Raw genomic sequence first — 25,191 nt, 5'->3', positions numbered from 1 at the left:
AGAGAGAGAGAGAGAGAGAGAGAGAGAGAGAGAGAGAGAGAGGTTTCTAAACTTTTTCAAAATGGATGGTGGTGAATACTGAAACAAGTTAGGAAACTCGCTGATCTTTCGAGAAAGATTCTCACTCCTTACTCACTGCTGGCTTCCCGCCTGCCCTGTAGCTGTCCTTCCCCTTGACTGCACGTATTGACTGCTTTCTTCTAATCCACTACCATACGCCCACGACAATCCTGCTTTTGTCCCACTGTTCCCCCGGAACTGCTCTCACTGAAGTCTCCAATGGCCATCATATGTAGGAGTCAATGGACACTTTTTTGTCTTCATTTAACTGGTCACTTCTGTGGCATTTGTCACAGTTGATGACATCCTTCTTGGCGACCACAATAGCACTCTCTTGGTTGCCCTTCTTCCTTTCTGTTTCTTCTCACATTTCTTCATAGGTTCCTCTTTTTGGTCTGCCCCTTTAAATGTTGATGTTACTTAGGGTTCCAGCTCTGGCCCTTGCTCTTTTCAATCAGTGCATTATTCCTGAAGGACCTCATCTATTCACATGCCTTCAACAATCTTTTATGTACTTCCCAGGTCTATGTCTTTAGCACAGACATCTCTATTGAGTTCCTGTGGACATCCCCACTTGGATACCTCCTAAGATCCCTAATATCAGCAGGCTTCACATTTGATGCAGGTCTTCCCCAAGCCTATTCCTCCTCTTGACTTTCTAACAGCATCAACACCTTCACAGGCACCTAAGCCAGACACCTGAGTGTCATAGGAAACTTTGCTGTCTCTTTCATCTCCCAGATCAAGTCGTTTCAACTCTACCCCCTTAAATGTCATGATCTCTGCTTGATTTCTTCTGCCGCTATTCTGGTCAGGCTTTCCTTCCTTCTTTAGCGGATTATTGCCACAGCCTTCTAATTCGTCTCCCTGTCCCTGCTCTGGCCATTTCTCATCCAGTCTCCTCATTCCTGCCTAAGGAAGTTTTCTAAAATGCAAATATTTATTACTGAATACAGCGAGCACTATGCTAAATATTTTTGTGTATCATTGTACTCAATTCTCAAAACATTCTTAGGAGGCAAACAAAATTAGTGCATTTTGCAGATGAAGAGATTGAGGTTTATATACAATGACTAAATCATGGAACCAGAGGCCAAAGCCTGGAGGCCATACTTTTAACACCCCTCAGCTCTAATACACGTGCACTTTCTCTCCAAAGAGTCTCATGATTCTGAGGATAAAGTTCAAACTCCTTCATTCAGTATATAAGGCTTTTATAACGTAGCTTTGATTTATGTCTCTATTTTTATCTCTGCCACACACTCTATTTGCTGGAGCCATTCACAATGATTTGAGACACGCCTAAAGGCATATTTGTTTATTTGCCTCTTTTGGAACATTGTGTTAAACATGTGACACTTTACTGAACATTTGCACTGAAAAGAGCATTTATCACATGTGCTCAAGTCCATTTATTTCCACAAAGTAAACAAACCTGTGTCATCAGTACCCAGATCAAGAAACAGAAAGCCAGGACCCCGCGGCCCTCTCATGGTTCCCCTCCTGTCGTTCCCTCCCCAAGAGTAACTCACATCTTGACTTCTAACACTCGACATTTTACTTTGCCTTTTTTACTCAACTATTGCCCTGAGATTTCTCTCTGTTAGTAGGAAAGATCTGCAGCCCACAGGCATTGGGACCACACCAGTGGGTTTGGCCTCTGTCTATGCCCATGACATTCCAGTTATTAAGTAGTTTGAATATCATCTGCACCCTGTAGTTTACGTAATATATACAGTTTCCACTGTGTAAAGTACCCTCGCCTCCCTTTCTTTACCTCCTCCCCCCTTATTCTCTTGAAAAAGCATCCTCTCCCTAACCACCTTTCAGCTCCTGCCCCGTGACCTGAATCTGACAGATACCTCTGCCTGGGCCTTGTCAGACTGGGCTGCTACCTTGATATATCTGCCTGTCTCCTCTCCTAGACTGTAAGCTCCTGGAGGCTAGGGACCGATTCTATTTACCTTGGTATTTTGGGCTCTAAGCATAGACCTAGTTCATGGTCAACTTTCAACAAATGTTGCATAAATAAAATGAATGAATGACTACGTGAGAGCCACAGGTTAGTTGGAGATGCCTTTCTTTTCTTATAGGTCTTTCAGAAACTCTCACTGCTTTACGTGGGTTCCTCCTGGCTGAGTAACTAACCCAAAGTGCCTTCCAGCATTACAAACAATTGTTGTTTCTCACTTAATCCTGGCGCAGAAATAAAGCCGGCTCCAGAGCTTCAAGTGGTACGGTATGTTCCCGAAGACATATGGTTTCCATAAGAGAGTCTGGACTCTGAAGTACACTGTGAGAATCTTGGAAGGGTGCATTGAAAAATGAAAATGAAAAAAAAAAAAAAGAACAATAACATCAAAGAACAATACCCTGGGGCCAGGGAGTTGAGGGAATGTGGGTTTTGGTACAAATAGATGGGTCTGATTAATGCATGTTGCTATTTGCTATTTTTGTTTCTGTTTAGATTTATGTTTTGATACCAGACTTTCCTTTTAGAACGCGTCAAGTTGGCAGGCGGTTGGGCAGCGGAGTCTTTTCCATCCCAGTGACACATGCCTTGTGATCCGCCACACACAGCTGAGTCCTGTTTGTATGTGAATTCACGGAGTAAGGCGCTTTGAAGATGAAAGATGTAAGCGTCATCACAGCCATCGAAAACGCACAGATTGATAAAGCAGGTCAGACTTGCTGCTCTTTCTTTCATTTTCCAAACCTTCTTTGGCTGAGACTTTAAGACCTCAGTTCTAGTCAGAGAAAACTGTTTCTCTCTGCCATCCATCCCAGCCTTTGAAGCAGAGGCTGCCGAAAATGTCTCTGCAGCTGTGGGCCCCAAAGCGCTCTTTGATGTCCTGATTGGTTTCCATGAGAAGGGTTTCCGCTGCTTCCGGTTTCAATGGAGCTCTCTAGTTCTGGAAATCTTTCTGCCATTTCTCTTCCATTCACTTTGTCTTTGCATGTGACTCACTTGTTCCCAGCACAGGCAAGGGTCGGGTCTCCCATTTGTCAACAGTGGGCAGGAGAGTGCAACAGGAGCTTTGGCCTTGCGGGCATCAGGCCCTGAGAACAGCCATGCTGACTCTGATGGTGGCTTGGTAATGGCTTTTCTCCCAACAGGAATTAGTAAGGGCATGGCCATTGCCACCAAACACTTCAGGTCTAGCACTGTGCTTTTTACTTATTCATTCATCCATCCCATCACTATTGAGCAAGGACTATGAGTCGGACATTTCTCTGGGTATCAGGGATTCAGCAGGGGATGAACCAGAGATGAATCCCTGCTGACATACAACTTATATTTTAGTTGGGGGAGAATGACACAATCAGTAAGTAAATGGGTAATGAAGCAAGGTGGTAAGTGCTATGGAGGGAAATAAAGCAGAGCGTGGGGCAAGCATTCCTGTATGCAGCCCTTGGAATCTGTGAAGTAGGCAGAAGCTCCATTTTACAGAGAGACAGTGAGGTTTAAAGAGGGGAAGTGACTTGTCCTCTCATTTACTCCCACATCCAGTCAACACCCAGTCTTGTGGAATCCAGCAGCATTGCGTCTCTGCCTCATTCCCTCAGCCCTCCCTGAGGGCCGACTCTTATCTCACCTTTCCTCTCCAACCTGATGCCAGCCTGACCTCATGCCCCCCTCTCTCGTGGCTGCCAGGGCAATCTTTACAAAATATAAACTGGTTATATACAATAGTACTAAAAAACATTCAATGGCACCTCACTGTTTCTGGGCAAATTTCTATCCCCCAACCCTTCATGATGTAGCTTCTGCTTATCTCTCTGTCTTCCTATTCTTTTTAATCCCCACAGGCCACTCTTAGCTCCAGCCATTTAGAACTACCTGCAGTTTTTTCCCTGTATCATGGTGTTTCATCACTTTGTTCCTAACTCCTACAGGTCTGACAACATTCAGCTCGGCTGGGGAGCTTTCTCTGACTCCTAGACTGCCTTCCTCCTCCTCTGGGTCCTCACATCCCCTCCGGCACACCACTTATCTTTCCTCCCTGCAATCTTCAATCTTCCTGTCCATCTCCCTAACAAATTGTAAGCTGCGCAATGTAACCTATGTCACAGCTGGCAGAGTATCTAGTTTGTTTCTCTGTCTTTCTTACCCACCACAGTGATGAGCACACAGAGGCTGTCAATAATTGCTCACAAGCAGACAAAGTTCGTAGACTGCCCAAACCAAGTTTTTGTTTTTTGTTTAATGATTCCTACCAAAGTCCATCTCACTAGAATTTATGGATCACATTTAGCTAATGTGAGACAAAAATCAAACCCTACCTCGTAGTATGGAGTATAATTAGGAAGAAGAAAATATAAACAATGGTTATAAATAGTGTTGCAAAAAGAAATTCCAGGATGTGTACTTATTTAATCAACAAACACCAAGTGCTGAGATGTTTTCCTCTTGTCAGAAATACCATTAAGTATAACTGACCTAAGCCAACAGTTCATCTCTCTGAGTCTCATTTTGTGTGTGTTTCAACAATGATGAGATGGACTAGATGACCTTTAGGCATGTCCTGCTTTCACAGTCCAAGGATCTGACGTAGAATTTCACCTGAGGCTCATCATTTTTGCCCTTCATCCCTACAGCATGCTTCACCCCTGCTGGGAATGCCTCTGCAGGTGTCTGTCCAACCCACAGCGAACAGTCTCCCCAATCCCCAGGGTCATGGGGTGGGCTCCTGGCAGCCATGTAGTTACAGAGCGATCCTGTTCCTCAACCATGGTTGAATAATGGTTCAAGAGTGGATCCCTGACCCAGGCTGGGCCAACTCTAGATCCTTCCCTGGGAATCAAAGCTGAACTCTTAAGATGAACCAAAAACTGGGACATAGCTCCCCAACCTTTCATTTAATTAATATTTATTGAGTACCAATATGGTGGGCACTGCTCTCAGCATCTGCTGCAGACCAGAGTGAGTCTCACAGAGCTGCCTGGTTTCCTGATGGCTTTCCAGTTCTCAGTCCCTGTCCTTCCTGAGGCCCACTGCATTGTTGCCCTTGGGTTCTCTTGGTCCCCACAATAAATTATATGTTCTTTGGTTAAGTCAGTGCAGTTTGTTGGTATTTTATTTGCAACTGAAAGCGTCTCAGCTCTCATCACCTCTCCACCACCAGGCTTTCAGGGGCTGCCTGAGCAGTTGCTGTGTCAGTCCTTGTGGGCCTTTTTCTGTTGCCACCCAAGATAATGGAGCTCTCACACTAACTCTGACAAAAGGCCCAGAAGCAAGCACTGGGTCTGCTTGGACTCCTTTTCATAAATCTTTTATTTTTTTTACAATTAAGCATGGCCATATAAGAAATGGAACAACAACAACAAAATACTTCTTAAAAAATACATATAAAAAGAGGTAAAATGGCCTCATGTAATTTTTAGATAAAACCCACCCTCCTCATGCTAATTCCAGCAGAGAAAACATCTTGACAAATCATGTCCTTTAGTCAAAACAAGTTGGAGTCCAAACACATGGAGTAGATAGAAAATATATTATTTTCAGGAGACTGAAATCCAAACCACAAATTCCAGAAACGCATTTTAAAAGTGCTGCCTATTAGACATGCTAGTTTTAAATTAAATTAACGTTGTAGTGAGAGGGGGAAGGTATGTTTCGATTTATTTATTAGATCACTATCAAGCTTTCCTCTAAGTAGATCAAGGTGCTCCGTGAACAGGCATTTGGAGAGACGACGCGGCTGTTTGAAGAATGTCAGGTTCTGCCAAAGCTGTTTCTAGCGAGTTGGATATCTCCCCTCCCCCAGGGCACTGCCCTTTGAAGCCGGCAGTTTTATGTGGCTAACCACAAGTTTCTCCACTGGCTGAGGAGTGCCTTTGGCTGACTTGAAACACTTTCTTAGAGATGCAAGAAGAATGATCTCGTGGGCATTCTTGCTCTTCTCCCCTGCTTGTCTGCTTAACTTACAGGGCTTGATGGAACGAACTTGGGAGATGATGTTGGTCCTGTAGCTCAGTTTCTTATCACTCCTCTCTCAAGTCATTTTTTTATTTTCTATCTTTTTGATTCTATTATTAAAAAAGATGATGGGCAAACAGCAAGCAGGCCTTTCATTATCAAAGCCTTTTGGGACTCCCTCATTTTGAAAACAGGTCGGAAGTGCAAGTGAACTTTCTGTCCTCGAGATAGGAGGAAACACTCTGTGAGTTAGCCAAACGCAGTCCTTGCTGGGCTGGACAGTCAAATGTATATTTAGGTAGAGCGTATACTGTATTTTCCAAAAAATGGAAACAATATTTTCTGCTTCTCATACTCTTGCTTATTTTTGAAGTGGAAGAGAGCATGCCCCCTCCCCTTGACCCAAGGTGGGCGTTTATGACTGCCGGGAAAGACTATGGGAGGGACGCTGCCTGACTTCTGAGGCTTCCACCCGGCACTCTCTCTTAGGATGCTTGTCCTTGGAACACAGCTGCCATGCTGTGAGGAAGCCCGGGGCACATGGAAAGAGGCCTGTGTGGAGAGGACCTGAGCCCCTCAGCTCACAGGCTGGACTGAGCTACCCGCTAACAGCCAGCATCTGCTTGCTGACCTTGTGAATGCGCCATCTTGGAGGTGAATCTTACCCTGTGGAGCTCTGCCCATCATACAGAATCATGAACAAAATAAATGATCAATACTATTTTAAGCCAATGTTTGGAGACAGCTTCTTACGTAGTAATAGATAACCAGAACAGGTGGGGATGATAGACTTCTCTGGACAGTCTGCTATACACACGAAAGCATGTTAGTTGCAGTATAATGAGAATGAGGTTCTAATTTTAGCAAGGGCCAAATCCAGCTGCTTTGACTTCCCTCTCACAGAGGATTTATTTGATGCAGAGAATCTCAGACAGCCATTTTTCTTAACTTTCACTGCCTGCAGACATTTACATAAATAAGATTGATTTCTGGGAGCCACTTCCAAGTGTCTAGGATGGGCGCCTCTAGTTCCCTACAGCACGAGGCGGGGAGGAGCAGCAGCAAACACTTGTGTAGCAGAGCGCTTGCTCTCTCCCAGCAGAGACCACGCTGCTGGCATGTTCTTGGCAGTCAGAGGCCACGGTGTTTTGGACTTCTGCCTCTGTGTCCTGGGTGGCCAGGGTCTGTTCCTGCTGGCCTCTATTCCCTTGAAGCGTCTTGTCATGGCACAGGTACAAAATTTCACCATTTCCCGACAGCTTGCCCCAGGAGGGACAGTCTGTTCCCCTGAGACTGGGGCAATCAACAGGTGGGACTCACGGTGGAGAAGAAAAAGGGGGTCTGGAAAAGCACAATGCAGCCTTATAACCATGGCTTCTCATTGGCACAACAAAAAGAACCCCAGAACCCCGTGTCTTTCTGACAAGAGCAAATCAATAGTGAAATATGAAACGCCTGAGTGTCTGTTCTCTTCTATTCAAATCATTTGTTCACTCAGCAGTTAATCTGTATGCACCAAATGCCCAGGAAATGGCTATGCACAGGAATATAAAGATACATAAGGTAGCTCTTTTCTCGAGTCATAGTCTGGCTGGGATCACAAACTCGTAAAAACTTATTGTTTTGAGTGCTCTGTATGATTTAACTCATTTAATTCTCATAGCAGACCTATAAAGTAGGTATTATTATTATCCCCATTTCACAGATCTGGTAGGTTAAGTCATGTGCCCAAGGTCACATGGTGAGTCAGTGGTGGAGCTTGACTTCAACCCAGACAGTGTGACCTAGATGTGTTACCCCTCCTGTCTATGGTCTCTTGTAAGCAGACATAAAAAGGAGAATGAAGTGAGTGCTGTTGGGCAGCATATACTAGATGGTCTCCTATTATTTACAAAACCAAACAAAAATGTTGGAGGTGTTCAATGGAAAAGAGATCCCTAAATCTCCCCTCGGAACGCTCGTCCTGTGATCTAGCCACTGTTAGGACATGTCTCCTCTCGACTCCTTTGAGTCCTTACACTACCAAATCAGTCTCTTTGCTTCTGTTCTGTCCTCCAGAGAGACAAAGAAGCTGGAAAAAAGAGACGTGCACTCTGCCTGTGGACAGGAGAGGAGATCAGCAGGTTTCTCTGACAGAGGCGGGGTCAGGCTCCTGTCTCCCCCGCGCACAGGGAAGCACAGCGGGAACAAGTGGCCACTGCTGCTCTGGGGTTATGTAACGACAAAACAATGACGAGCTTTGCCTGGCACAGCAGCTGCTGGAAAAGGAGGTCAGGGACTCCTCTGAGGGTCACTGGGGTTGGCTGATCGGGCTGCTACCTTCTACCCCATGTGAAGTTGTTGAAACATAGCTTCTGGCTTCAGGGCAGAAAGTTGGAAAGAGGAACCAGTGACTGGAAGCTGTGTTGCTTTCTGAATGAGCGCTCTGACAGGCCCACTGGGACTACCCGCCCAACCTTCAGCGAGTGCCTGGTGGGCAAAGCCTGCCTGGGACCTCCCCACGGGTTGAGGATGCAGAAGAGAATAGGCCTAGATCATCCCTCCATTCTCATAGCCACAGCTTTCACATTCATTTGCTTTGCACCTACAACAAGAGATACCTTTAAATCATATGTGTCTGTATGGACTGGGTTGTTTTGTTTTGCCTTGCTAGATGCAAAACAAATCACTTTGCTGGTTGGTTCTATTCTTTTTCATTAAAATATACTGATTACAGTCTATTGAAGTGATATCTTGACCTACTAATGTGCAGTGGGTCAAGCAGTGCAGTTAGAAAACACTAGTCTGGAAAGAGATACCTAACATGTATCATTATAAAAAGGTATAAGTGCAGCCACAGAAGTGTGTACAAAGGGTATGGAGCCCTGAAGGAGGCATGTGTTAGGGGCCTGGAAAATTCCTTCCTCTGTTCTTTCTGTGATTTGCTGTGGGGCATCTGCAGCCCATCCTGTGGGCAGGTCTGCTGGCCTGATTTCCCAGCACCTCTCTCACCAGCTTCTCAATTTACCCTCAGCCCTGCATAGTCTATAGGTACTGCCTCTGGGTGACATGAGTCAACGTCATCTGTGACACCATCTGTGAGTCCAGAGAACAGGGGACAGGCTAGCAGCTCAGCTCCCTTTCCAGCTCTAGAAAGTTCTATCCCAAGTTCCCTGAACACAGGAAGGATCCCACATGGACGCTTTCATTACATCAGCCTCTACTTTGTGTTTCTTTCAGGCTTAGCGCCAGTGGGTTTTGAGTGAGGGGGTGGAGCAGGTCCCAGAGGCAAAGAGCGGGGCCGCAAGTGGGAAGAAAGCAATGACTGTTGGTTGCTGATACAGAATGAAGATGCGATGGTGTAGAGGCAACTCAATGCCAATACACAAATTTCTTCTCCTGGGGGTGCACTGCCAATGAGTCGTGGGGTCAAGCCCCGGAAAAGTAGACAGGGTACCAGCAGGTGACCCCTGGCTGACCTCCCGCACAGTGGCTGCCTAGATGATGAGTCCAGGCGCGCATTTTATTCATGAGCTGTATAGATACTGGAAAGGGAAAGCTTCTGTGCTAATGAGCAATCATGAAGAAAATAATTAATGCCATATGACTATTTAGCTTCCAAGAAAATGCTTGGGAGCATCCTGGAGCCAAGAAATGTGGTGAAGAGCTTGGGTTTTCAAATAAGACTGACCTGGGGACAAACCCTGGTGTCCCATTTCCTGTGTGCTCTTTAGAAAACGACTGAGAATAGAGGAGAATAGGAGCCAATCCTTGCCTTCTAGAAGTTCACTTCTATTGCTTAACCTTTCTGGGCCTCAGTTTCCTCATGGGTAAAGCAGGGATAATGAGAGAACCTCTTTCCTAGGGTTCTTGTGGGGTTTAAATATGAGAATAACTGATCCCATGGTACGTGCTGAGCACAGGTTAGCTGCATAACTCTGGGTAGTGAGTGAGAAGCAGAAAAAAACAGGAGCAGGGAGACTGGTTAATGGCCACGGCCATGGGAGATTCTACTTGCGTTTTGTATCTTCTTTTCTCCATTGGCCTTAAAGCAGAGTAGAGACACTCTCTCCTGACGGCTTCACCCCGTCTCTTTGGGAAACCACAATTAGCTCCTCAAAGCCCTACTGGCTGTTCCTCTTCACATTTTCCCCAGTTTTGTTCCAACCCTGAACACATGAGCCAGAGGTAACTTTCCTCACTGACTTCTATGGAATGGTGGGAGGAGCCAGCCACTGAGGCCCATGTGGAAAGAGAACAAAACCCCTCCCGCTCGGGGTCCTGCGGTGGGAGGGCTCTGTGGCCAGCCCACTGAGACTCCCCTCACCCCCTCCAGACAGATGCGCCATCCCTGGCAACTGAAAGCAGGGGCCCTGCAGCTGGGGGCTGAGGAATGGATCCTGACAGCTGCTGGGAGAACACAAATTCCTTTTTCTTAAATCCATGACCTGGAAATCTCCCTTTGAGATCAGTCTCAAGGGGCAGGAGCATTCTTCATGTGCCCTAACTCCAGGGGTTTGAATGGGGAGAAGGAGCACAGCAGTCCACTGCTGGCCCAGGATGCTTTCAGCCATCTTCCTAAGCAAAGCCTGCCTTGGGACAGTGAGGTTTCTGACCATAGCAAGAGCTGCAGGAAACACTCTGTAGCATTTAAAAGGGTAATTTTAAAATGGGATGGTTCATGGCTCATGAATCAGTGATGAAAAACGCAAGTGGGTAGTCTTCCCACAACAGATACTCTATATTGGCCTCAGCAAAGTCGCGAGGTCCATTAGCATGTTAAAGGCACTATGAGGTCAGCAGCAAAAAATTTTGCCTTCATTTGCTGTTTATCCTAATCCCTAACATATTTGGTGGCAGACCCTTTTGCTAAGAAACAATTCTTTCTGTGGAACATCAGCAGACAAAGAACGAGTCAGGGCCTCCTCTCATCTACACTGTGCCTCCCTGCAAATCAGAAACTATTTAGTACAGCGAGCGGAGTGCAGGTGGGTTGGAAACGGCGTGTGTCCTCGGCCAGACCATGAATGCTGCAGCCTGACTGGGAAAGAACACCCGGCCTATCAGGTCATCCTCTTCATTAGGGCGTGAAAGTCCACATTGGTTATTTTAGTCTCTCTTCAGGGCAAAGTCCAAGCTTATGAATGAATGAATACTGTACTCAAGGGGAGAAGGTCAGAGACCATGTCTAGTGTGGAAGTTTCTGTAAAAACTAGCCATCATGAGGGGCGACTCAACAACCCTGGATTACATTCAACACAGGAGCCCCTGAACACCTTTGAGAAGCAATATCTGTGCTGCGTTATTTAAAGAAAAAAAAAAAAAAAAAAAAGACCCCCCCCCCCAGGAAAATTATACCAGTCACGCATTGCAATAGAAGTTGATGATAATTGGGAACAGCAGGAAGGGGACCAGCAGGAAGGGGACCTGCACTTCCATTCTAGCCAGTTAACGGCTTGGTTTAGAGTCTGAGTGTCTGGCTCCTGTGCTCTAGTTCTGGAGTGAACCAGTTTTCCTGGCATGCGCATTTATTGAACTCTGAGAGGCGAGCTCTTCTATGTAGATTAATTCATGATTTCAAAGACGCTTTGAAGCTGGCAAAACATTCTGTTATTTCCAAGAGTTATTATAACTGCAATCCTGGCATAGACTGGGAGGTCGGCCTGTAATCTTGTTTAGATCCTTTTAAATTCAGAAACTTTACAGTGGGTTAAAAATAGATCACATCTGTGTACTTTTCCTCCTTTCCTCCCCGCTGCAAAGGCTGTGCGGTAATTTTGACCTACCCTCGATATTAGCCAGAGAGATTGCAGCACTTGTCAACTGGGAGTCTGCTGGGCCCAAACAAAAGTCTTTTTCAAATGGGTTTTGGGGTGATGCTAGTCACATGCATGACTGAGTGGAATTACTCATTATCCTACATAATACGTTCTAGAATTAAGAATAACAGGCTATCACTAAGACTGGTGAATAGTATTGGGTTTTTGTAAAAGTCATGACGCATTTTTGCAATGAAAAACAGACAAAATACGTCATTACTTTTCCAACAACCCAATATATGTATTCATGCTAAGTGAAAATGTGGGTCAGGAGGAGAAAGATTTTCAATAGTGCTATCCTGAAGGTCTTGTGTCTTTACATATTGGTCAGAAAAGATTGTAGTGCTTAGATAAAAAGAATCTGTGTGAAGCTGGAAGGTCAAGCTGCTTTTAACCAAAAGTTAAATAAAGATTGCACCTGATTTCAGCCGAGCCAAAACACTGGACGGTATCTTATGTGGTACCAGCCGGGTAAAGGGGGTGTTAGCAATTTCATGCCCAGCAAAGACAGCATTACACTCAGGATTACCTCTTCATGGTTACTTTACCTTCATGAACATGCTAAATCCAGTTTTAAGGAGATCAGTGAGGCCTGAAGACATGTGTTCAATATCAACGGGATCTGGCCTTTCGGGATTAAATATTTCCTCCACGACCTGTTTCAACAATGGCTTATAGGACGCCTGGAAAGACAAAACATTGTGCTGTAAGTGAAAGGGTTTGTTTGGTTTGTGTGTAGAGAGGATGGCTTTATCTGCACTAAATGAAACAAAACATAAAACATGTTTATTTTGCTACTGAGCAACGGCTACGATTTTGTGTGTGTGAACAGACCATCATAACAACATTGGGTTTTTTGGCTTTTTTTTGGGTAAATTTTCACCCCAATACTCTGGCACTATTTTTTGTTTCTCATACTCCTTTCTTCAAGCAAATGTCTCTTATTACAGCTATAATCATAGAACGACTAGTTTTTCAATGTAGAGTTAAAGCGATAATTTTACATATGAAGAGTATTGGAAAGCAAAGTATAGTCATTTGATATAGGCATGAAGATGGTCTCCAGTTTTTCCTAAACATTCTTAGAATTATATTCCCTCTGCTAGAAACTTGAATGTTTTCTTACCATGTATTGTTGCTAACCAAGCCCCAAACAATACCTCCTTCCTCCACAGAGCTCAACTAACTCCAAGTGTGACTTGGCCAGAAACGAAAGCCAAGATGCCAAAAAGGAATCTGACTAAGGCCGGGCTTCAGAGAAAGCAGACCACATGGTACTATATGAATTTCAGTAGAATTAAGTTGAACTTTTGATAAAGGATGCTAAATGCTTTCCTTTCCTGTGATCAGAATAACCCATCCACATTAGAGTTATTTTTGGAGGCCTCTAACTTTTGCTCTTCCTGAGCATGTTCTTCCCACCTCCCTCCTGGGTTCTGCTTATTACCAAGCTCTTCCTCTCTTCTCTTCCCACCAGTTGGACCTCCCTCCTCCCAGGCTGCCTCTGCTGCTCCAGTTCTACATGGGTCCCGAGTTTGGAGCACAAAGGGTAAAGGAAGAAGGAATGTCTTCCCTTGGTGTACTCTCTATATCTAATATACCTCTGTTATATCTATTATAGACTTAGAAAAGCCAGGTTCTGATAGCGCGCTGTTGAGATATCTTGGACTCTTGTTTCTCTCTTTGCATTGGCCAAATCTGTGAGCTACCTTAAGCAAGTGTTGAGGGTATTTGGTGCATTGACTTCATCTCCAGTGCTTCATCTTGCCTTTCTTACAGTCATTTTCCCCTTTTATGTCCCTTTTATTTCAATTTTCTTACTTAAAATACCTTAGAAATAAAGCCAGGTATAAACCATCAAAATCATAAACAATCATTTAGCTAGAATGCAACTGGTGCATTTGTCAGGGATAAGACACAGGGAAAAATAGCATCTGTTCAGCTGAGGGGTGCAGCCTTCTTATGGTTGGTAGTCAAACAGATCACTGCATGTCCAGAGATCTCACAGGGACGGTAAAGCAGGAGCACTGATAAGGCAACAAACAAACAAACAAACAAACAAACAACCCCCCCAACACATACACAAACTATGAGTCATCCTTCCACATAATAAAACTATACCAAGATAGATTTTTAAAATTTATCATACAGGCAAAAATTTGGAGGTTTGAAAACACGCTTTTGATGAGGCCATGGGGAAATAGAAACTCATATATTGCTGATGGGCGGGTAGAATGTTACAATCAGTGGGGAGTGCAACTTGGCAACACCTATCAAAATTACAAATGCATTTGACCTAGCCATTCCACTTATAGAAATTTATCCTATAAATATGCTAATATATGTAAATGACACCCATAAAAGTCTGTTTATTGATTGTAATAGCAAAAGATTGGAAACAACTCAAACCCCCAACACTAGGGAGCTGTTTAATAAATGGGATAATCCACAGGAAAGAATATATGAAAGTGAAGAGGGACGCTCTGTGCTGACCTGGCAAAAAGCAAGGTGCAGAATAAAGTGTGAGTGAAAGAAGCAAGGTGAGAAACATGTGTATGATGGGCTGGTATTTGTGTGAAACGTGTCACAAGGAAAATCAAAGTTTGTATTTACTAAAGTATGTAAAAAATAAACTCTGAGGTGATACACAGAGACTACCTTGAGCTGTGATCATGGAGCTAGGGACCAGACAAGGGACAAGGGACTTTTCAATGTTTTGCTTTTTAAAAATACAGTTAAAACACCACTACAGACAGCAAGAAGAATTTTTTTCTTTAGTTGTTAAAAATTAATAAATTATGCATGGAAGAGAATGAAGTAAAGCACACTAAAGGTTAATTAGGGCTATCTGTATGTTCTGGGAGTAGGGGACATTATTTTCTTCTTCTTCCAAAACTTCCATATTTAACAGATATACTTCTGAATGATAACATAATCCAATAAATAGTTTCAATGTTAAGAAAAAAGGCCATGGAATGGCCTCTGAATTCTACAAATCTTCTTCCCTGAATAAATAAATGTCTTGATAGCCCTTCTATCAACTCAGCCTTTCTGAACATTCAAACTCAAACTTCAATCTCTTTAAGCTGCTCCCCAAGGAGAAGTTCTTTGGCCAATATTCCACTACCTTATCAGCATTCTCATCAAATACTCATCAACTTCTTCCTTAGTAAGTCAATACAATTTTTAGCCAGGCCCATCATCAATGGTAACTAAGCTCTGGGCAATGAGATGTAAGCAGAAGGGGGGTAAGGCTTTCAGAGGTCTCCTTTATTAAAAGGGAAGGGTATGTGTTCCTCCTCTTTGTTCTGCTGCCTGAAACCTGGAAGTGATGGCTGGCACTCCAGCAGCCATATTGGGAGACAGGGCATTCCTTAGAGTTGCCGGAGCAGAGAGCTGGAAGAAACCTTGGTCAGTGATGACTGGTGGGGTCACCATAACCACAGCATGGACAGACTAAATCAGGACTTACTTTACATGACAACACAAATCCTGGTATGTTTAAGCCGTTATTTCTCAAATCTCTGTTACTCGTAACTGAATGAAATTCTGACTGATACAAAGCACAAAGGGAATATAAAAAAATAAAAGGCCATTGTGTCCTTCAAGGACCTTAGTATTATTTATTAGCCTATATACAAAAGAAAAACAGTTCTGTAGAATAACATTGAGCAGAATCACAGAGAAATATACATAGGTTGTCACATTTAGGCGAGGAGAGAGTATGACTCCCAACCTACAAAAAAAACAAAAAAAAAGAGTTGTTGCTCTCCATCGGAGGCATCTTCTGCAAAACGGAAGAGTAATGATCCTAAAAAGAGCTCAGACACAGGAACAAGGTAGTCTGTAATCCAGCTAAACACTGCCTCTGGCACCTCCTCCATGCAGGCGCAGTGCACCGGTGACGCCATTGTTGTCAGAGCTCCAGAGGCCCCAGTGTAGAGTGGGGTGACAGGGAAAAGAAGGAAGCGTGGAGGGATTAGGGATCTCCCTCTGTCCTGTGCTCTGTCTTCAGCTAAGCTCTGGGGAATGAAGCACCCAGGAGAACATGCCCACTGAGCTGGGGTTCCCCTTGTGGGGTGAGCAGAGATTTAGAAGTGCTACCCCCTTCACACTCATTCTTGAGACCTTGTGATCACTGCATGTTATTAGGGAAGGCTGTAAATCTTTTTTAATTTATTTTTTGAAAGGTATTTAGGTAACATTTATTGAGAATGGAAAAAGAAACCACAATTTAAACACAGAAAAGTAACAGATAACAAACACATCACATAATCGAGAAAAATAATATACATGCTTTTATTAACTGCCTGACATACCTCTGTAGTACTCATTTCTTACATTCTGGGGCTGCATTCCCTCTGACTATCTTTTCATATAACAGCAACTTTAAAGTATCATTTTCTATACAGAGAGTGCAACTAACATCCAACACCACAACCCACCTTTCTGTACTCAGCTCTGTGGTGCTGGGCTGGGGCCCTGTAAACATCTGGGCCTTGCCATCTGGGTCCATTAGAGTTTGCCGGTATGGGGCTGAGGGCAAGACTGGACGGCAGGAGGGGCAAGGCGGAACTGGCTCCTCCCTGTTTAGTTGCTGTTCCTGCCAGCATCACCACAGCAGTGGCCCCTCACCACCTGAAGCTGTCCCTTCTCTGGACTGTTAAATCACAGGATCCAACAAATTATCTTTCTTGTTTAAGCCAGTTGGTGATTTTTTTCTTTTTTTCTATTTTTACTTGTACCCAAAAGCACACTAAATGGTACAAGTATTATTAATTCAACAAGACATTGATAGGTTTTCCCACTTAAATAATAAAAGAAAAGACCTCTAAAGTCTTTATCAAAACAAGTAAGCACAGAACAACGATTTAACATTGTCCATTTAAAGAGCGCTATTTGGGGAAGACTTTCTCAGGTACAAAGCCATACTTGTTTTGTGACTTCTTAAGCAAACACATTTCTTAGATTTTCTAATGAGGGTTTTAATGTTGACAACCTTTGGCTCCTTCCTCTTAGCCACTTAGTTTGCATTGTTTTGTGCCCCAAATCATGTCACTGAAATCTGATGGGAATGAACTGCTTTGGCAGTGGCTGCTCAGATGAGAAACCTCTGACTGGCATGGAATTTTCTATTCAGCTAGAAGCTACCCACTTCTCAGCAAAGGACCATAGAGAAGGCAGTGATAGGGGAGACAGATGTCTTCCACTAGCACCCTGCTCAAAGGTTGCCTCACAGTAGAAAGGGCCACGGGGGAGATTAGTTGTTGTACTTTGTCTCAATGTAAAGAGAGGGTATTTTAATTTTTCTAATCAAACATTCTCTGCCAGGTCACCATTATTTTTTGGGGGGGGGGGGACAGTGAGGAGAGGAATTAAAAACAGACAAATTTGTAGTTCCCTTTTCTTGGTCATCTCGTTCTCGCTTATATCACATCCAGTGTGTGCTGGCAGTCCAGGGCGTGTGCCCTACACAATCATTGAGACGCCCAGGTTCCTGCTCCTGAGTGGCTCCACATCTCCCTAGGGCACTGGGATCCCAGCTGAAACCTTGCAGCTGATCAGCGGATAATGAGAGAGAAAGCACGGAGGATTCCCAGAGAGATTTTATGGGCTCAGCCTGAAAGTGATCTTATCATCTCTATCATAGTTCATTGGCCAAAATTAGTTACAAACCTACATTTACCTTCAAGGGAATCTGGAAAATGTGCCTAACCTTGCCCAAGAGGAAAAAAAAAAATGGAGTTTGGGGAACATATAGCATTGTCTCTGCCACAGACACTGTAATGTCTGGATTGAAACAGTAATATAATTATTTCCTTAACAACTGGGGGGTTGCATGTTGTAGGCAGAGCATTATTAAACCCCCTTTCCCTTCTGCATAAGAATTTGACCTTTGGTTAACTTTTTAGCTCTGTTTCCCTGGAAACCTGATAAGGGAAGAATGTCAAACTCTAGCCAGGCAAGATTGCTTATGATAAAAATGACCCCTGCTTGGTAAATTGCAATAGACTGGGAGAACTATAAATACTGGATTGAAAGCCAGAGCTTTGGGCTTCTCTGAACACGGTGACCCTTGTACAACTGGTATAACGGGGCATGTTCCTTGGAGGGACATTGGAGCTATTCCAGAGAAATCGGCTCCAATAGGATATGAGGTGTTTCTTTTTTTTTGAATCGGGGAAGGGGAACAGTGTTGGGGAATTGGGGAAGGGGAACAGTCAAGTTGTTGTCCTTCAGTCTTAGTTGTGGAGGGCACAGCTAGCTCAGCTCCAAGTCCAGTAGCCATCTGGCCACCCGTCGGCTGCTCGTGGCTGCTCAGCTCAAGGTGTGGTGTTCAATCTTAGTTGCAGGTGGGGGTAGCCCATCATCCCATGAGGTAGTCAAACCACAAACCTTGTTGCTAAGAGTGCATGCTCTAACCACTGAGACATTCTGCCACCTCTTGGCAGCTCAGCTTGAATGCAGCTCACTGGCCCATGTGGGAATCGAACAGGTGACCCTGTTGCTCAGAGCTCACTCTCTTAACCAACTGAGTCACTTGGCCGGCTAGGACATGAGGTTTTTAAGCCAGGGAACTCCCCGCCACCCCCGCCACCCCCCCACACCTTGTCAATCTAGTTCCCTCACTCCTGAACTGTCACCTCAGGACCAAATTGAATCGTTTGTGGATAGCTGAGTGCACTGCTTCATGGATGGTCATAAGGACTACTCCAGGGGAAGAAAAATGCTTCCTGCTTCCCAGTGGCGAGCTATGTTCCCGTCCTGCACAGACTGGTACCAAATGGGAGTATGTCCTAACAGCTGACTTACCAGTCAGGCACAGAATACACAGTGCCTGCCTAGAACCCACAGGACTTTTGGGGACCCATGAAAATAATTTCTTTTAAAATCAGAAGAAAAACTAAAATTTTAGGTCAAATATAATGTTTTTATATATGTATGTGTCTCTGTACCAATGCAATTATATAATAAACATTTTAATATTTTTTATTTTTACAGAGGAAGGGGCCCATGAAGACAAAACTGCCTAGGGTCATGAAAATCATGAGACCCTGTACGACAGTCTCCTGAGGCTACTGGAAGTTTGGTAGAGTCCAAAGAGATCCCCGGTGGATGATCAATGTTAAGAAAAATGCTAAATAAAGTTAAAAATCGTTGAAATAGTTATAGTTTCAAAAAATCAAAAAATGGATCTTATACCAGAAATTCTCTTTTTTTTTCTTTAAATATTTCTCCTACAACAAACTGGGCTTTTAAAGATGCCATATTTAATCAAAATATGACAACTATTTATGTCTATGTCCCTGGTTATTTTTTTGTGGTGGAGATAATGTGTAATTAGGTCTAGAAGACTTTTATTGACCTGATTCTAGCTCTTGAAGAAAAGAACTGAGTATAGCAGCAGTTTTCAGACATTACATAAGTCAGAGATAATTTTGAGAAGCTAGCTTCAGTGTCTCCTTGAATTTTGTGCACTTTCAAGATGGCCCAGGATATCAGTTTCCCAGAAAACCTGAGTTCATGCCACAACCATATCCCCTCAATTGGGGCTGTTGACCTTGGCTTTGCTGGTTGGTGTTGGTACAACGAGGGACTCTCTCAGTCCTGCTGCTGAAGATGCTGCTCCTTTTTCTGCAAAATTGACTCTAAACAACCAACTTCTCAAGAAAACTGGACTTGAAGAGAGGATATTCATTTTGTTTCTATCAAAACATTTTGTTTCTGTACAGAAAGCATATGTTCAAAACTGTTCATAGCTTTGACTATCCCATGGTTTATTTATTTTTATTTTTTGCTATACTAAGACAGATTTTCTTTCCTCCTTTCATCTTCTTAAAGCAAATGATTTGTTCTGCAGATGAAAAAGTGGTTCACTTGTCTATCTGTTCATCCATCCATCTATCCATCCATCCATCCATCCATCCATCCATTCTTCCATCCATCCATCCACCCATCCGTCTTTCAAACTAGAAGCAGATTACTTTTAAAACTTTATTTATTTATTTATTTATTTTTTAGCTGAGCCATCCTGCTACCTGTTGGCAGCTCAGCGGCTGCTCAGCTCCGGCTGGACTCGAACCGCTGTTGCTCAGAGCTCAAACTCACTTTTAAAACTTTTGAGTGTAGTCCCTTGAACTTTAACATGAGGAAACCAAAGCCCCAAGCTATTCACTAATTTGCTTGAGTTCACAAATGCAGTTGGAATCAGACTAAAGGACAGAGATAAGTTTCCTGGATCCCAGTTTAGTCCTATCTCATGCTGATTCTTTCAATAAGGACACTAGCAGGTCTGGGGTTAGGTAGATAGAATCAGGAGGAAGAACGGTTTAGCACTTATAAAAGAACAGCTGGTGGCCAGAGCTGAGGATTGTTGACAGAGACAGCCTACAGCCGGCTCAGAGAGCCACATTTCACCAGGCACAAGATGAATCAAGCCTTGGGCACTGCTGGGTCTAAGTGCTCTTGTTCAACATGCCAGCAGCACAAAAGACAGTACGTATCTGTGGAAAGTTTTCTCCAGCACAGCACAGTACTTTGAGTCCTCTGCCAAAGCAAGTCATGCAAGAGCCATACAATATTTCTTTCTGAAAGGGCTCATAAGCTCCTGGCCCTGAGACATCCACCTAATATCCTTCTGATGCTGCCACTTGAGAACTGCAACACATCAAACACTGTGGCATTTATGAAGGACGTTAAACCTCCCATTTGACTGGAACTTTTGCAGTAAGAAACGCAAGCCTAAGACTTGCTGTACAAGCAAAGCTGGGGCTTAGGTTTCCAGTCAATGGAGTCTACGAACAAATACAACTTTGCAAACATGCTGATGTCAGCAATCCACTCTCACCATGCACAGCAGCTAATGGAAGAGTCAGCTTGAGGATAACACCCTTTGTGTGCAGCCCCTCTCCTAGCAAAGGAGAAGACAAAATGCCACAAAAGAAGACAAAGAGAAGGCCTGTTTTGTCTTTCACTACAACTGTTAGAGCGAACGCTTACCTAGTGGTGTCTGTGTGTGAGCTCCTGTCTTGGGAGCTTTGTATGGACTCACTCACCTAATCATTAGAGCACCTGTATGAGGAAGCTAGTATTATTAGTACTGGTTCCCCTGGAGGGCCAGGTCTGTGGTGATGCTCTGGACTCATTTCTGGAAGCCCTTTTATGTGTATTTAATTCCTTGTCTGAAATCACAGTATCCTTAAAATGATGAGAGTAGTGTCTGCTTTCTGCATCTGAGCCATGACCGACATATTTTCCTAAATGGCTAAAGGATGGAGGTTAAATAAGAGGTGCCTCTAGTGCTAGCAGGGGAAACAGGAATGGCTCCGAGAACCAACTCATGTGCCCTGGAGCAGAAGAGAGACCTACTGGGAGGGAGGCTGGGGCTGGTAGGGGCCCCGAGATGTAGGGGAGAGAGCCCAGATCTATAGCACTGGTCAGGGCTGGAACAGGAACCCAGGGCCAGACCAGATCTAGTGCTTTCCCACATGTCCCAGGGAGTGCAGGACATCTCAACTAGAGTCTGCATAGAAACAGTATTGAGCTAAATAGGAAGAACAAATGATTCCTGGAGTCACACGGTTGAGGACCAAATTGGGAGAAGGGATGATCAAAAAGTTGCCCAGCCAAGACTCATCTTCAAAACTACACACAGACTGATTCTAGTCTGGACATTTGTCATTTCTTTCTTTCTTTTTAAAAATAATTTAAAATGTTTTCAATTAAGTTGACATACAACATATTAGCTTCAGGTATACAACATAGTGATTAGACATTTATATAACTTGAGGTAAATCTAGCACCCACCTGACACCATACACAGTTATTACATTATTGATTATATTCCTTATGCTATACTTTATCTCTCCATGACTATTTTGTAACTACCAATGTGTACTTCTTAATCCCTTCCCCTTTTTCACCCATCCCCCTAACCCCCCTCCCATCTGGCAACCATCAAAATGTTCTCTGTATCTATGAGTCTGTTTCTGTTTCATTTTGTTTATTTTATTCTTGAGATTCCTCATATAAGGGAAATCATGTGGTATTTGTCTTTCTCTGTCTGACTTAGTCCACTCAGTACAATACCCTCTAGGTCCATCCATGTTGTTGCAGATGGCAAGATTTCATTTTTTTATGGCTGAGTAATATTTCATTGTGCATATGTACCACCTCTTCTTTATTCATTCATCCACTGATGGAGACACACGTTGCCTCCATATCTTGGCTATTGAAACTAATGCTTCAATAAACATATGGATGCACATGTCCCTTCAAAGTAATGTTTTGGGTTTCTATGGATAAATATCCAAAAGTGGGATTACTGGATCTTTCTTTGTCTTTGGTTATAGCCTTTGTTTTAAAGTCTATTTTGTCTGGTGTAAATATTGTTACTCCAGCCTTTTAAAATTTTGTTTCCACTTTTATGAAATATCTTTTCCCATTCCTTTACTTTCAGTCTGTGTGTGTCTTTTGCTCTGAAATGGGTCTCTTGTAGGCAGTATATGTAAGGGTTTCATTTTATTATCCATTTAGTCACCCTATTTTGTTTGATTGGAGCATTTAATCCATTTACATCTAAAGTAATTATTGATAGATATGTAATTATTGCCATTTTATTATTCATATTATTTATTATTTTTTCTTCTTCTTTTTAAGAAGTCCCTCTAACATTTCTTGTAATACTGGTTTGGTTGTGAGGAACTCCTTTAGTTATATCTTGTCTGGGAAGCTCTTTATCTGTCCTTTGATTCTAAATGATAGCCTTGCTGGGTAGAGTAATCTTGGTTGTAGGTTGCTTTTCATCACTTTGAATATTTTGTGTCAATCCCTTCTGGCCTGCAAAGTTTCTGTTAAGAAATCAGCTGACAGTCTCATGGGAGCTTCCTTGTAGGCAACTAACTGGTTTTCTCTTGCTGCTTTTAAGATTCTCTCTTTGTATTTAACCTTTGGCATTTAATTATGATGTATCTTGGCGTGGGCCTTTTTGGGTTCATCTTGCTTGATACTTTTTGTGCTTCCTGGGTTTGTATGTCTATTTCCTTTGCCAGGTTAGGAAATTTTCCAATCATTATTTCTACAAATAGGTTTTCAATTCCTTGTTCTCTTCTCCTTCTGTTACCCCTATGATGTGAATGTTGGTACACTTGATATTGTCCCAGAGGCCTCTTAAACGATCTCATTTTTTTGCATTCTTTTTTGTTGTTCTGATTGGGTGTTTTCCTCTACTTTATCTTCTAAATCACTGATTTGATCCTCTGCATTATCTAATCTCCTGTTGATCCCCTCTAATGTATTCTTCATTTCAGTTATTGTATTCTTTATTTATGTACTTGGTTGTAGGACTTCTATTCAGCTAGACTTCAGGTGATTCTCACTGATGTTTGTTCTTTAGTTTAGATGTAATTTTGATGTGGTCATGGGAGGATGCAAGCACAGCATTTACCTACTCCACCATCTTGACAGGAAATCCATTTGTCCTTTACTAATTACATACACTTTTACTCCCAACAAATCCTCCAATATATGATAAAGATATATGCATTGCATTCAAGAGGCACCCAACAAATATTTATTAAGCATCCACTATGTACAAGATATCACTCTAGGTACTGAGGATATGGCAGTGAACAAACCAGATCAAAATCCCTGTCATAGGGCTTACATCTGTGATTTTAAAACTCCTTTAAAGTTGAAAAGTATTGAAAAATAAAAAAATTACCTATAATCCCATCAAAAACTCTTTCTCTGTAAATGTAAATATGGAGTAAGAAGTCAGAGTTCAACCTTGTCCATCCATCCCTTCCCATCGCACACAAGGTAACCATTATAAAAATTTCCAAAAAATTTAAAGACTGGTTAAATATACATACCCAGACACTTTTGATTATTTTTTAAAACCAAAATAGAATAAGGTTTTATAGAGTGATCTACAACATGTATTTTTTTCATCTAATAGATCATGAACCTCTGTTTTAGCTTGAATTCCCCAAGGAGCAGAGTCTGAGACAAGAATTCAAATACAGTCTTTGATCAGAACATTTAGATCTTTCCCATTCATTTTAATGATTGCACAGCATTTCACTACATGTCTGTATCATTATTTATTTAATCCCCCCAAGATATATTCATACTGCTCTCTCCCCAGCCCCCATTTTCTGCTCACCAACATTTAGGGCATATGCCACAAGGGGAAAGCTCATTTTCCAAAAGCCGTGGCTATAGGACAAGGTTCTGAGGTCTGAAAAATGAGTGTTGGTAGCAGGGAGATAAAGTGTAGGAAACTTATCGTTGTCCTTATCATGCCCAAGATTTATAGCTAATACATATTTATATGAAATTGGCCAAATCAGTCACCATGGTGAAAAGACCTCATTCATTTAATGGTTTATTTTCTCTTTGCCAACTGTAGCAGCTACTTATTTCTTGACATTCTTTGATCTAAATTTCATCATATATCACCAGTTCTATCATGTCTTGTAGAACTAGTCCATACCACAGTATTTAAGATTGCTAATTTTTTAAATGGCAAAACTGCATATGATTAATTATTTGAGTGATATTGTCTGCATTTTGTGGTAGTGGTGTTTTTAGATCACCGAATAAAGGATGGAATTTATGTTTCTATGTTGAATGCCAGTTTCTAAGGTCTTTCATATCTTGGTGGGTGATTTCAGATGCCATTAGCACCATCAATCAATATTTCTAGAGCCATCGTGAGAACCATAGCATAGTAGGGGGAGATTCTGCATTGGTGACAAAGACTTGGCATCTGGCCCTGGTCACCTGTGTGCCTGTAGCAAGTCGCTTGCCCTTCCTGGATCTTGGGATAATACTCTCTGGCTTACTTGTCATAGGATCAAAGGAAAAAAGGAAAAACTAAATGTAGTATTCTTTAGCTATTAGCTACTATATGGATATTTGGGAGAAAAAAATCTGGGTTTTGATACGCTGTAGTAGATAACCTTAGCTTTTGTCTACACACTCATCTTAAGGAGTCAGCACCCTGAAGTTGAATCCTTCACAAACACAGTCCCTACTAACGAGACATTCAACTCTCCAAAAGCCTTAGCAAATAGAGTGGATTTTACTGAAGATTTCATGGGGAGACGGAGAGGATTTCCTTACAAACCCACAGAAAAACTTAATGATCTTTTTCATTAGAAACATCTGTTCTTCCTTGAAAGCTCATTTTGGCTACCAGGAACCTGAGTTCTGTCCTCTTCCTCATCCAACAAAGACTGCCCAGCCCTGAGGGCTCCAGCCTTTCTTCACTCTTGAAGCTTCCCTTTTGGTCTTCCATGGCTCCACCCCACTGAGTTTATACAGAGCCATTACTCCTTTAATCATGGATTCTCATACCATCCTTCTACTCACTAGTCAAATAATACCCCCCACCTTCCTTAGAAAGCA

The 25,191-nt window shown here is 42.8% G+C and overlaps 1 protein-coding gene across 1 annotated transcript in view; it reads right to left on the bottom strand.

Moving 5' to 3' along the window:
* Positions 1–25,191, bottom strand: part of SCFD2 (sec1 family domain containing 2) — a 344,198-nt gene that overhangs the window by 12,038 nt on the left and 306,969 nt on the right. Inside the window, exon 7 of the mRNA XM_019640903.1 lies at positions 12,327–12,461. Within this exon, the coding sequence (XP_019496448.1) occupies positions 12,327–12,461 (135 nt within the window). The remainder of the gene's footprint in view (positions 1–12,326; positions 12,462–25,191) is intronic.

This window comes from Hipposideros armiger, unplaced genomic scaffold (genome assembly GCF_001890085.2).
Source record: "Hipposideros armiger isolate ML-2016 unplaced genomic scaffold, ASM189008v1 scaffold_53, whole genome shotgun sequence".
NCBI classification, from domain to species: domain Eukaryota; kingdom Metazoa; phylum Chordata; class Mammalia; order Chiroptera; family Hipposideridae; genus Hipposideros; species Hipposideros armiger.
Note: the sequence above shows the minus strand (reverse complement) of the source record. Positions and strands in the feature narration are given on the sequence as shown.